Source organism: Necator americanus, chromosome I (genome assembly GCF_031761385.1).
Source record: "Necator americanus strain Aroian chromosome I, whole genome shotgun sequence".
NCBI lineage: Eukaryota > Metazoa > Nematoda > Chromadorea > Rhabditida > Ancylostomatidae > Necator > Necator americanus.
The window spans coordinates 4,668,859-4,682,795 of NC_087371.1; the positions used below are offsets into that span (position 1 = coordinate 4,668,859).

General features: G+C 39.8%; 2 protein-coding genes across 6 annotated transcripts; one reads left to right on the forward strand and one right to left on the reverse strand.

The window, feature by feature from the left end:
- Window positions 1-537: 537 nt before the first annotated feature.
- RB195_004488 (uncharacterized protein) lies at window positions 538-4,602 on the forward strand (the record flags this gene model as incomplete). 4 transcript variants are annotated; one of them, XM_064182349.1, is made up of 14 exons in its annotated part: window positions 2,036-2,146; window positions 2,227-2,346; window positions 2,404-2,519; window positions 2,587-2,723; window positions 2,793-2,882; window positions 2,941-3,041; window positions 3,328-3,432; window positions 3,495-3,595; window positions 3,664-3,785; window positions 3,849-3,961; window positions 4,032-4,157; window positions 4,233-4,357; window positions 4,419-4,531; window positions 4,598-4,602. In XM_064182349.1, the coding sequence occupies 14 exons, from the start codon at window positions 2,036-2,038 to the stop codon at window positions 4,600-4,602; spliced, it is 1,485 nt and encodes a 494-aa protein (XP_064033616.1). The 4 variants fall into 4 exon arrangements, with proteins under 4 accessions (XP_064033615.1, XP_064033616.1, XP_064033617.1 ...); XM_064182348.1 differs by lacking the exons at window positions 3,328-3,432; window positions 3,495-3,595; window positions 3,664-3,785; ... (3 more) ...; window positions 4,419-4,531; window positions 4,598-4,602 and adding an exon at window positions 538-572 and having other exon boundaries at window positions 2,035-2,146; window positions 2,941-3,122; XM_064182350.1 differs by lacking the exons at window positions 3,328-3,432; window positions 3,495-3,595; window positions 3,664-3,785; ... (3 more) ...; window positions 4,419-4,531; window positions 4,598-4,602 and having other exon boundaries at window positions 2,941-3,122.
- RB195_004489 (uncharacterized protein) lies at window positions 3,402-9,956 on the reverse strand (the record flags this gene model as incomplete). Of its 2 annotated transcripts, XM_064182352.1 has the most annotated exons (20): window positions 3,402-3,503; window positions 3,561-3,683; window positions 4,368-4,474; window positions 4,583-4,642; window positions 4,702-4,906; window positions 5,050-5,150; window positions 5,341-5,484; window positions 7,520-7,632; window positions 7,702-7,826; window positions 7,885-8,010; window positions 8,067-8,148; window positions 8,219-8,362; window positions 8,422-8,522; window positions 8,582-8,686; window positions 8,921-9,021; window positions 9,081-9,170; window positions 9,233-9,363; window positions 9,428-9,543; window positions 9,627-9,746; window positions 9,822-9,956. In XM_064182352.1, the coding sequence occupies 20 exons, from the start codon at window positions 9,954-9,956 to the stop codon at window positions 3,402-3,404; spliced, it is 2,331 nt and encodes a 776-aa protein (XP_064033618.1). The 2 variants fall into 2 exon arrangements, with proteins under 2 accessions (XP_064033618.1, XP_064033619.1); XM_064182353.1 differs by lacking the exons at window positions 3,402-3,503; window positions 5,050-5,150; window positions 5,341-5,484; window positions 7,520-7,632 and adding an exon at window positions 5,014-5,032 and having other exon boundaries at window positions 3,552-3,683; window positions 8,067-8,185; window positions 8,241-8,362.
- Window positions 9,957-13,937: the final 3,981 nt, after the last annotated feature.

Here is a 13,937-nt window from a genome sequence, read left to right on the forward strand (position 1 = left end):
CTGCACCTATTTTTTTTTCTGCTATGCTCAAAATTGCTTCCCGCTCAATCCCATGCGGAAAATCGCTTTGTAATCCATTGAAACGTTTTCAGTTGGATATCTGTTGAGTTTCTGCGAATTTTCGTGGTATCGTATCGTATCGTAAAATCAAAAATTAATAGTTAATAAAAGAAGAAAATAAAATAATAGGAATAAAATAAATAAAAACAAATAAATAAATAATAAAAATAACAAATAAATAAAAGATAAAGTAAAAGTGTAGGATTTTTTATGCAGCTTGAAAAAAAGGAATATCACCTAGCTGAAAGAAAAGTTGTGATATTTTACTGTGTTGTATAAGCCATTAAAAGAAATAACGGAAAAAAGCATTAAATAAGATGCATTTTCGATATGTTGTGTGCTTTTTATTGCCGAAAAGGAAGGATTCCTCTGCGGACATCTATGGACACATGTGCGATGTACGAGAAGGGTCCTGGTGATGATTTCGTTGGTCGTCAGTAGTTCAGAGAGTTCCGTGAGAAAAATAGGATCTCTGCTATGTGCCATGTCCTGGAAGATCAGTTTTGGATAAGGTTGATGACCAGAGAAGACAAGAGACAGACTATGTATAGAATAGTAGAGAATAGTAGTAATAGAGCAAGTCGAGCGATTGAAGGAATTTCCAAAATCATTAGCTCAACAGCTTCAGGATTTCGTCCACTTTAAATGCTTCGCAAAGCCGATTTATGGGTGCCGTATGGGTTGACGGAAAAAATTGATAGAAAAAAAAACTGAAAATAAAAACTTGACGAATTTCCACTTCCCGTCCTCGATTAATACGCAAAAATTGATAGATTTTTGGAGCTGAAAGTTACAGATGATAAAAAATCTGATTGTGCACAGCAATTTTAGGTTGAAAAAAACATGATCTGAGCGATAGCGATCGCCATTTCAACCAACGAAAATCCAGCTTACATCCAAAGTGGATTACTATGATTCTAGTGGAACTGAACGGGAATCCTTTACTATGAGTCGTCATCCGTAAAAAAGACAATAACTTCGGAGGAAACTGTTCACAGCTCAGCCGATTAAAACGAGAAATCGGCCAGATCGGCCTCCAGAATCAGTCAACAGAAAGTGAGTTGTGTTCCATTAAAACAGTACTAAACCGCATGTTTCCTTAACCCACCCAACACAACCTTCTGGAAATTTTTATTTAGAACGCTCCAAAACAATCCACATTGTAAAAAAAATTACTTCCTTCGAAGGTATGAAAGTCGCCCGGATCAGTTCTTTGGTGAGAAAGCTCCGCTGCTCTCCTTCTATGAGCCTCCTCCGGATTTTAGGCTGTCGAGAAAATGGAGAAAATTCGCTGAACAGAACATAGCGAAAAAAATCCTTTTTTAGTTTTTGTCACTAAAATTGGAAACAAAATTACATTAATCTAGTAGGTAGATTTGGCTATATTAGGCTATCATGACAGTTTCTAGTAAACTTTTTTTACCAAAATGTTTTTCTGGACTGTATATAAGCTAGAAACACCTGAACACCCTCTTCGCAATGATCGGAAAGAAGCGTCGAGGAAAACTCCAGGGATGAACTTCCCTTATGTCAGCTTCCATACCTCTTAACCGCCAACAACAAAAAATTGGCAACAAAAATGCGCAGATAAAAAATAATATTAATGGGGAACTTATTTCTTTGCAGGTTTTCTCCACAGGCACACTTCGAATAAAATCCTTTGTTACTGTACCGGTTTACAGTAAACCTACAGAAATAAGCAATAAGCACATCAATGATCACTGCATTCGGAACCCGTATGTTTCAACAGTGACCACTGAAAAACATCCATGAATAAAGTAAATATTTTTTGACATGGGAGAATTCAGTGTTTCGTGGATCGGTATAAAAATGGGCTAATGTGGTTTCAAATCACTTTTTGTTTTAATTTCCTCATTCAAATTCATTAGCTCATTTATCCAAAATCCGCTGAAATTTTCCTCATTCCAAGCAAGCGAGTGAATTTTCACTCTTCAAAAAAACATAATGCTTTAGGATGAAGATTGCCCTGGTTGTTCTGTTGTTAGTCGCCTACGCAAATTCTGCGGACATCTTCAGAACTGAATTTGGAGCTAAAATAAAAGCAGAGGCGGATAAAAGTAAGACGGTAAGAAATGAGAGGATTTCAAGCATTCCAAACTTTCAAGTGATAAGATTTTCAAAATTTAAACGGGAAAAAAATTTCAGAAACTAAATATCTCCTCTCTTCTTCAAGTCCGTGGGAAATTCCTCAAGTTAAGACAACAGATCAAGGAGAGCTTAGCTCTGACCCCGGAACGAAAAGAGTTGTTGCATAAGTTGATGCAGGTAATGTTGAATTTAATTTTACGAGAATTCCGAAACGAAAACACGGATCCATTCCAGAAATTAGTACACATCAAAAAGGATCATGTTCATAAGAGTGGTGACTCAATCGATGAAATCAATAAGAAGGTTGGAATGTCAGATCTGCTCTACGATGGTGATATGGTTCTAACGAAGTTCGTTTCCGTTGATTGTCCGTCGACTGAGCGAAAATGAGGAAAATCAACGATTATTTCCTTGCAGAGAGCAAGCCGAGGAAATGGTCAGCGACATCGACGGAAGTGGAAGCAACCGTGCAAAGCGTCAAGCGTATCGTAACAAACTTTATCCGAAAACACTTTGGACCGATGGAGTTATCTATTATTTCCATCCTAGTGCAAGTTTGTATATTTCACTTCGTCTTACTTCTGATAGAAACTCCTCAAAAAGATCCAACCGCTATCGTTTAGCGAATAGCATGCGAAGTGTGTTCCTGAAAGCAGCAAAAGAATGGAGCTCTCAAACGTGTATCGATTTCCATGAGGATGTGGTTGGAATGGGTAAGTCGACATTGTTTTGGACTCTAACCCTTCATTCCTAGTCCTCGTTGTATTCTAGGCCCAAACAGGATCAAGGTTTTCAAAGAGAAAGGTTGTTGGTCGATGGTTGGACGACTCCCTCGTCCACAGGAGCTTTCGTTGGGAAGAGGATGTGATACGGTAAGGGACTTCTCAATTACAGTACTATTACTGTCACCTCGTGACGTGAAAACAGCTTCGACACTTGTGGCTTTTCTTTAATTACGGTTACGGATAATAATTACAATAATTACATAATTAAAACCTATCACTGGTTTCTGTTTCAAAACTGCGGACCAGCAGGAACCTTTTACTGTCCAGAAACATCCAGAAATACATAAGCTGCTGCGGAAATTGTTTTTAGAGTTTTACAGAAAGTTTTCAGAGCTTTTTCATTAGATTTACGATTGAAAAATCTCTTTTCTAGATTGCCACAGCACAACACGAGATCGGCCATGCGCTGGGATTCTTCCACCAGCAGGCTAGACACGATCGCGATGACTACATTGTATTTAATTCAGATAATGTAGTGGTAAGTTCAGATAGCACCCTACCAGCCTCATCCAGAAATTTTTTTTCAACGAGAAATTCTAGCCGCAATATCTGGACCAATTCAAAAAACAGAGCAAAGAAACAAACGATAATTACGGATTAACTTACGATTACGGAAGCACTATGCAGTACGGATCGACCAGGTATCGATTTACGGATGCACGAAGTTTGTGTTCGCGTTCGTATTTGGGAACTTATTATTGCATTACAGCGGATCCCGAAATGGAAAACCTACAATGGTGCCAAAAGATCCTAAATATATAGAAACCCTGGGATCACCTTTCATTGCATTCTACGATTTACTGGCAATAAATACGCACTACAAATGTCTTGGTTTGTTTGAACGCAATAACTGCAATGTTATTGTAAGAAGACGATTACGTGCGTGTATTCCAGAGAAATGCGAAAATAATGGGGCACAATGCAAAATGGGTGGATTCCCTAATCCAAGAGATTGCTCAAAATGCATTTGTCCCAGTGGATACGGTGGCGCTACATGTGACCAGAAAGTATGTGATTTTGTTCAAATTTTTCGTGCCACAACGAGAGCGAGGTTTTCTGAACGTGTTCTATTTTTAGCCTGAAGGATGTGGTGAAGTACTTGAAGCAACGAAGGAGGCTAAAACCCTCAAAAGCGAAATTGGAGATAAAAGTGCAGGAGATGAGGACAGAGAGGACATGACCAAGTGTTACTATTGGATCAAGGTCCTTGAAAACGATCATATTATTATTATTAGTATTCAGCACGAATCGTTCACGAGTCGAAAGAACACCTTTTAGGCACCGGAAGGATCGAAAGTTGAGGTTAAGATCGTAAACCTAGCTAAAGGTCTTGCCATTGATGGATGCAGATATTGGGGTGTGGAAATTAAAACTCAGGAGGATCAACGTGCTTCCGGATACAGGTAAAACTACCGTATTCGGTATTGGAGAGAAATTCCCATCCTGCCCAATCCCCCGTTTCAGATTCTGCGCTCCCGAAGATGCTGGCGTCACTTTGGAGTCGCACTCGAACATTGTCCCTATAATAGCGTTCAATAGACACGGCTCTACTGAATTTGAATTACAGTACCGAATCGGTACGTTTTTTTTTACATAGTGTATGTAAAAAAAATTGAAATGTTGCTTACTATTCTGAATTTCAGTATAATTCTGCGTGACCAACGCTTCTCCTAAGAGACGAGAAAGTTCTGCAACAATACTTTATTCATGTATAACAATATAGGAGAGTTTTTCTTAGTAGAAGTACTTTCTCTGTTGGTTCTCCAGAAATAAACGATTTCCATGCTCCAAGTGTAACTTTCAATAAACATCGGTACGATGACGATGATCCGGTAAAGGTTCTTTTTCTTTCTTTTTTTCTTTCTTCTTGTTCTTCTTCTTGAACCGGACGTAGGATTGTTACAATCCTTTATTACTGGTCTAAGATTCGTCGAAATCGTCTTCTTCAGAGCCTGAAAGGAACAAATTGAACGTAACTTTCAAATCCCCTATCCGGCCAAGAAAGAAAATCCTTAACGTACTGTTTATCTCATGATACCAGAGGAAACGTAACGCTTACCTTAGCATCGGAGGGTTTCCTGCCTCAGCCAGACACCTGTCGTGAGAAGACCAGCGCACTCAAAACATCAGCTTTAAATAGGGAGTGAGTTCCCGCGTAATCTAGTGGGATTCCTCCTTGCTGTTCATATTCGAACTCTTGGAATGGATCCAAAACGCTTCCCGAACATTTCGCGCAGCAATATGAGGTTCGCTCGCGCCAATATCGTGATCTTAAATTTCAAAATGTTTCCCGCCTTGCCCTATGACCACCTAATTCCACCTAATACGGTTGCGTAAATTCCTTATGCCGTCCACGTGTTCTTCCTGACAAAAAAAAATACAACACCTGAATTCATGTGATCGCCTTCTTGGTTATCCGGACATCCGGCAATCCGGTGTAGTGCGGTCATATTGACGAGGTCAAGACTCGTAGGTTGGCCACAGCACTGATCCAAATTCATGCAAAAGAAATCGAAACTTAAAACTGCTTCTAAAAGATAAGGATTTAGTAAGGCGAAGTTTTTAGCGGTTTAAAAGTGGATTTAATAGTATTTAACTGTCACAAGACCTCAGATTTTGTGCATGTGGTTAGGCCCAGGGGGATCGCGAATAAATTCGTGATAAGAGGAGCAAAAGAAATGTTTTAGGTGGTTTTTCAGTAAAAGAAACTTCGGATTACGGAACAGTCATATTGCTGCTTTTTCATCCCTTGGACTTCTGAGGATTTAAATTAAAAGGACAAAATTAAAATTTCAAAATTTTTCGAGCTTTTTTTTGGATTTTTCCCATTTAAAGTTTAAGAAAATCAGACGGTCGTGAAAGGAGAAATTTTGCACATAAGCTTTCTGCAGTCTCACTATCTGAAAATATAGCTGATTTTTTAAATCGCCGTCCCGCTTTCTGGAATTGGAAAACTTGCCAAAATCCTGATATTCGCCCCCTTGCCAAAAAGAGTATGATCCTAAACAAAGTTAAATAGTTCGAAATAACTTAGTGCAAAGCAAATCATCCTTCACTTTGTTATAGTTAAGTATTTTCTCTATCAGAGGTTGCATCATTCAATTTCCAAGGCTTCGGCATTTCTGCAAATTTTTGATGGGGCAAAGATGGGAAAAATGGCATTTTCTCATCTCTGTTCCATCAAAATTCAAAAAAAAAAACTAAGAAAACTAGGAAATGGGAAAAAAATAGAGATATGGCTGGTTTCTAGAGCAAACCTTCTTCTTTGAAAAACCACTTAAAATGTTCCTCTCGGCCTTGTCACGACATGTGACAGAAACTAGACTTTTTTTGATATTTAAATTCCATTTAATCCATTTTTAGCTGATGAAAACTACTTGTAATTGAATTCTTCATTTTTTAAGGGAAAGTTTCAAATTTCTGAAAAACAAAACTTGAAGAAATTCGAAAATTTGACTCAAACGTGTGTCGAATTTTGCGCTTTCCAATTGTCATATTGTGGGAACAAAATGTCCCATAATTTTTAAGTTGGTTTTTTTTCGATGTTCCTCTGTCATTCAGCCTATGCACCTGATTCTTCCCTTTTTTCGTCGCATTATGTTCTTCAATCAGTATTTATGGATGTTTAATAGATTTTTGGATAGAAATAGAATAGAATAAAAATGGAAATATTTCTATACCCCTCCACAACGGTTTACTGCCTCATAGTGGCGTGGAGGTGACACTGGGCGTCGAACTGCGTTGCATCTAAGCTAAGTAAGTAATTTTTCTCTGCCAATATTTAAAAAAAAAACATTTAAGCAACGTTCCCATTTGTTTCTCTGTTAATTTTCAGTTTTACTTCTTCGAAACACTTCTTAGTTGCCCAACCATCTAAGAACAGTGCATTTGAGACATTCCATCAGAACAATCATCAATTGTTCCATGGGAAAGCCATATATTATATATTGATTAAGTTATGGTGTTCATTTAAATGCTCAAAAATGTCCTGCAGAGCGGAGAAATTGGAGACGTTTGAATACAATTAAGCTGCTTGACATGAGACATTACCTGGCACCTCCGAACGAGTTCTGGATCTAGTGGCATGGCCTTGGATCAAAGAATCAAACTAACACTTTCTCGTACGTTCTTCGTCATGGATTCGAAGGAAGGTTACCCTCAGCCGACATCCTTATTGTTAATCCTGAGCTGATCTCATTAAAATGTTGGATTTCTCGAATACAACACCGTCATATGTATACTTCAATGTTCTGACACACTTCTCCACGGATTGAAGAATTTCTCGGTCTCATCTACGACACAACTTCCAGTCATAAAAAGTAGAGGTATGAAGTGTTCTTATGCGACCATCTTGGAGAAGAATATTTATTTAATTTGTTTTGGAAAAAAAGTTGGAAACAAGCAGAAACCGCTTATTCAGATGGAATTCACTAGCACAATACTATCGTAGAATTCTTCTTCGTCATTGAGAACTGGGATTAACGATTGGAGGAGAATCACACTGAAATTTCATAGAAATTCTCCACACATGAAATTCACTCGTACGTTAACCAATGGAAACGTACCCAGACGATACTCCAATTTGTATTTAGTTACAAATTTTCTGTTAAAAACTATTATTGGAACGATGTTTGAGTGCGACACCAGCTTCACTCCGGCATCTTCGGGAGCGCAGAATCTGAAGCTCATCGGATCGAATCGGACATCTTGTGGAATATTTCGCAGATTGAATCACCATGGATCTTACCTATGGCCAGAAAGGCGTTGATCCTGCTGAGTATTAATCTCCACACCCCAAAGTCTGCATCCATCAACCGTGAAACCAGGCGTCAATTTTGCGATCTTGACTTCGATTTTTGATCCTGGCGGTGCCTGAAAGGATGTTTTCGAGGACAGGCGATTTTTACCAACGATGCACGTCACCGAGGACCTTCAGCCAAAAAGTGCACATGGTCATGTCTTCCCTTTCCCTTTCTCCTGCACTGCGTTCGCCAATTTCGCCCTCAAGAATCTGAGGGTCTCTTCTAGCGGTCAATTCTTTTCCACATCCTTCAGGCTAAAATCGAAAAACTACAGGAACTTTGTTTGTTGCAAAGTAACGATCCAACATACCCGTTCATCACAAAGTTTTCCTCCGTATCCACTGGGGCAAACGCATCGTGAGCAGTCCCTGGGATTCGGGAACCCACCCATCCTACATTGTGCAGCCGTGCGAGAATTTTTGCACTTTTCTAAAGTTAATTTCCACTGAGTTCCCTACTGACATATTCCTAGCATGGAACTGACCAAGACATCCGTAATGTATATTCATCATGAGTTTGTCGTAGAAGCCAAGGAAAGGTGACCCCAAGGTTTCTGAATATAATGGGACACGAGGAACCATGGTAGGCTCACCGTCCATCGAACCGCTGCAATGATCCCTCCTAATACTTTATAAAACCGAGAATTTTATGCGTTGAAATCAGACCTGTGGGTTCCGTACTGCATCGTGCTTCCGTAATCGTAAGGTAGTCCGTAGTTGTCGTTTGTGTGTGTGCTTTGCTTCTTGAACTGGTCCCGATTCCTGTGCTGGAAATTTTCTGTTGGGGAACCGCTGCAACGCCGGCGTAGATGTTTCGTACTGTTACCTGTATGTGGTCGTAGTTTACTATGATGTTCTCATCGCGATCGTGCCTGGCTTGTTCGTGGTAGAATCCAAGCGAGTGACCGATTTCGTGTTGCGCTGTTGCGATCTGTGAATAAGATATACCTAGTCAAAGTTTTGTTTTTTCAGATCACTGGAAATAGTGAATGTGCTGTGCTTCTGGATGATTCGCAATGAGGCCCCTACTAATAACAAATAGTTTCCAAACAGCTGAATGAGAAAAATGAGCGGGGTTTTTATTTTTAGTTCCTGTACAAAAGAAGAGCTTCAAGTACCAGTGTTTTCAGGTCAAGCAGCGAATTCTGGAGGAGAAACCACTCACCGTTTCACATCCTTTCCCCAGCGAAAGTTCTTGAACGCGGTTGAGTTTGCCGACCATGGACCAACAACCGACGTCTTTGAAGACCTTGATCCTGTGTGGCCCTGAAATGCAACCAGCGATCAGAACTGCATGGATCTGGCGCGGATCACGCATCACATACTCATTCCTATCACGTCCTCGTGGAAGTCAATGCAAGTTTCAGCACTCCACAGGGCTGCTGCTTTCTTGAACACACTTCGTACCATATTACCTGAACAGAAGAGTTGTTGTGTTTGCGAGTGACTGTCGGAAAAGATAAACAAGAATACAGACTTGCAGTCGGGTGAAAATAGTAGTAAACGCCATCCGACCAGATTGTTTTCGGGTAGTGACTGTTGCGGAACGCCTGTCGTTTTGCGCGATTTGGTCCCGAATCCTCACTGAGGATTTCATCGGCTTGCTCACTGAAAGAACGAGTTTGTTGCTAGTTTGCTGCGCTTCATCCAGAACTCCGCGACGTGAACTGACTCCGTCAGAACCATGTCCCCTTGGTACAGCACTTCTCCGATACCAGCGTTCTCGTTCACCTGCTCTATGTCATCGCCTTCCGGATTGACGTGATCCAGGCGGACGCGAACTATTTTCTGAAACGTCTACCTTTTTTGAAGCATATTCATATTAGAAACGACTTCCTACGGTGCAGCATTTCAAGAAATCTCGACCCTACCTTCAGGAGCTTTTCCAACTTCTCTTTATTTTCGTCTGAGAGAGGTAGTTTCTTGACGAACTTCTCTCCTGCTTTGACGAATTTTTCGTGAATACGACGGATGTCGGTGAGGTTCAACGACTGAACGAAACTCTTCTCAGGAGTGGATTGGCAGAATATGTTCGATAATTCTGCAGATTGAGACTTTTTCCTTACCGTCTTAATCTTGTCGATGGTATTTTTGATTCCTTCTTTTATTTTGTCCTTAACTTTCTTTCCCAAGTCCCGAAGGCCCGCATCCGCGCAGCAGACGACCAGTAGCAGAATGAGAAGAGACAATCCAATCTTCATACTGAAGCATTAATTTTGTGAGAGCGGAAGGACCTATCACTTCTATGGAAAACAGTGGCTCATGGAAAAAATTTTGTGGAAAGTTCAATTTGAGATGATGGAATGAGCTCTTTTAAAAATTAAAATGTGAACAAAATTACTTTCTGTTTCTCACACAAAGCGGCAGGCTTTTATGCAAATCCAGAAGCATGTGACTCCCACGTACTGTGCACTATGTACTGCTAGTTACATATTCGAACAATGTTTAATGTGGAAACATACGGTTCCACGGCGAAGTACTCGACACATGTGCTTTTTTGCTTCCACAGGCTGCCCCTATCCGGTCGTGAATTAACAAAGGTCAAAAGCTTCAGTGGAAAGTGATTTTCGAGTAAAAATAGTAGATGAAAAAAATGTATAAAAGATACATGATACTTAAAAACTTGCTTATCTCATAAGCATGCTCAATATTTTTAAAAAACATTATGTGGTCACCCATTTCATTTTTGTTCATTCTTGTGACTTGGCACGCTCATGATCAATTGATCCATGGAATGTCTGTTAACCACGATAAACTTATTATTTATTTATTTCGAATATTTTTGACGTCTTGGTTCCACATCCGTTTGAGATTTTAAGGTTTTGAGGGATCCTAGCGTGTAATTTTAATCACTATCGACAAGAATTTCTTCCTGAAAGCTCCTACTCATAGCTTCAACTTTTGACATTTTCTGGATTCAACCGTCCATCCATTCACTATATATTCGCTCATTCATTCGTCCATTCATTACCATACATTCATTCATCCGGGAATGAAACGATTTGCTATCGAGATGAATCGAAGAGCCCTCTATCCACTGTTTATCGAGATGTCCTCGACTCGGTCCCCTAATAGGGCACACATACAAATTATACACCTGTACCTCACATGGTTCATCTTTGGTTCAGATGTACAATGGACATGTGTATTTGACGTATTTCATGTAGTTATTATTATTATCTGATATATTCGTCGTACTGTAGAGAATCTCGGATGTTTGTCTGCCTGTGCACATAACTAACGAGAAAGTACGTATTGGTGAGAGAGCGTTGTTCTCACAAACGTAAAACTGTAGGATATCTACAGCAAGAAGATGAATGTATGAGCTTTTTCAATATATTAAAGGCGAATTTGAACTTTCGGTGGCACACTGGTGCTATTATACAAAACAAAACACAATTAATAACAATTTGCTTACTTTTGATCGGAATTCAACCTTTGGGAAATGTTTTAGTAGTTGTGGGTGGTGAGTGACTTGAGCAGAACTATTTATTTTTTTAGCTGTAGATACATTTGTAAATAATTTTCGACATAGATGCACATATCAGGTGTGTTGTGTTAGACTTTAAAAAAAAACTATCAACTGGAACTTCTGATCTTGTCCGCGTCGTTATTGAGGATCACGGACTCAGCGTTATGTCGCGATATCCTCGTTCTCGAATTCGTCGCCCCTGCAACAGAATGCTAGTACAGAAAACATTTTCACATTAATATTGGCAGGTAATACAATTTATTGATACGCTTAGAATGTGGAAACAAGAAATGGATGCGACAGCGATAGGTTCCTATCCAGTTCAATGATCTATGATCTAAAGTATGATCAATTCTTCTTCGAATCGTAGAGACATTAACCCAGGACTGGCAGGAAAAAAAACTCCGTTTAAATCAATGTGTCTTAGAATAATTTGATTGTACCACTCTTTTCAATTCTTTTGTGTTTATTTTTGCATACACGTTCTTCATTGTTTTACCTTCTTTAATGTGTCATTTGTAGTAATGTCAGCGTAGTGCAGCACCGTCGATAAGAGGTTCTGCCTTGGAACCACAATCGACCGGAGGTTCAAATCCGTCTCCACCGTCAACCACGTATTTGGTCCTCTCGGGGCCGATAAATTGGTACCAGACTTGTCTGAGAGGGATAAAAACACTCACATGGTTCATCGGTTAGCCCCCACCCCCACCCCACCCCTTAATTCATTGTAAGGTTGCGGGCGCGTTCATAAAAATCTGAGCTGAAATCGATCGCATAGGCGCGATCCCCTAGGATTGATCAACGCTGTGCACTTTATCCTCTGATCCAAGCATGCATATATATTAAGGTGAAAAAGAAATTGAAGCACAGTGTAGTACTGTAAACGGCACAGCTCAAAGTGGAGTGGTGGAATCGTGGTAGACCTGACTATATAATCATTTCTGTACATCCGTACCAGTTTTAAATTTGATCTCTAGATTTGATCATAATGGAGCGGGTGTAGCGCGGTCGGCTAGAGGTTCCGCTGTCTGCACGAACGATGGGGGGTTTGAATCTGCCCTAGTGATAACCAAGCCTTTTCGGGGTCGATACATTGGTACCAGACTTGCCTGGGAGCAAAAAAAAATACTGACTTGACTAGCCCCCGTAAGTGATTGTATAGGCCAGTTACACGTTCGTAAACCTCAAATGATTCTGAATTGAAGTGAACGAGGTGGTGCATCCTAAGCGGATTGACTAACGCTAGACGCTTTATCCCTTATCCTACATGATCATCATGCCTACCTGGATATTAACTAGATACCCATCTTTTAGGTGGAGTCATAAATAATTTCCGTTTTGTTTTTCATACGCTTATTGTGATGTGATGTATTGAGCCTCTCTGGTAACTCTATAGTTGTTTAACGAGGATTTGTTCCAATATCGACTTCAACATATCGTTATCGAAGTCGAAAGGTCGACTCACTTGGTTGGTTTGCCTTTCAAGGTCACATCTCCAGAACGAAATTTGACAAATCAATTTCTAAACATCAGATCGGCTATCACTTCATCATACGCACTGCATATTTTTTGAACTGTGGCTGCAGTATTATTATTATTATATTATTATCTTCTTTAAATTCCCAAGGACTCATATGAGTGTATTTCTTGATTTTCTATTTTCAAAGTGAACAGAAAAATTAAATCTAGCATGCACAATACTCGACTGTTGTATTAAACGTATGTAACTGAACGTTGCAAAAGTTTCATAGTCGTATCCCATTTCTGCGTTGCTTTTCACATCTACGACTCCTCCGTTCTTCAGAAAATGGAAACATGAGTGCCAACTGCTGCTTATATAGTAGCCAACGGTTTACATGATCTGATGAGGAACGTTATCTTTATCAGTACGATGATGTCATTCACTTCATTTCATGTGAAACATCATTCTGTGATAACTGTTGGGGGAAACAAGAGGGAATGCTATACTTTGAGTAATGATTCCAAGTCGTGTCTATATTACATTGGTATCGAAAGAGTGCTTACAAGTGAAGTTTGAATGTTCTCCAAATGCAGAACTGACGCGTTTACAAAGAAAACTATGAATCTTTAGCCTAAATTTCCTTTAAAAAAAAAGAAGAAAACGTTGTTAGAAAATCACAGTTCTAATTTTACAGAAAATGTCACTATTATTAATTTATTTTCATTAATCAGTGATGGCGAGCGGAGCGAACACTACACAGTCTGAAGTCCGGCTTTAGCCGGACGCTCAGACTGGTTAATTAATAAGCTGAAACGGATGAATTAGATCCGACCACTGCCGATCTTCTTAGGTTCCGCGGGGAAAAAATCTCACAAAACGTCATCGCAAGATTATGGGAAGTACAAATGGATAAAATCCTTCCCCACCTCCCTCTCGGCTCCTCATGTGGTCTCTCCTTCCTCTGCAGTGCTGTAACTTGTTTTACTCGACAGCACTACAGATGCATACGTATAATAAAGGATAAAGTGCACCGCGCTAGGATGCACTTGATTTTGATTCAGAACAGTTTGAGTTTTATGAAAGGGTGTTCAGCATTACAATGACTTGCAGGGCGACGTGTCCTGACAGTGTTTTTAGACCTCCCAGAAACGTCTGGTACCAATCTATTGACCTCTGAAGGATGAAAGGTTTCCGTTGTCACTACGGCAATTTCGAAGTATCGACTATCATGCAGTCATAGTGAAACCT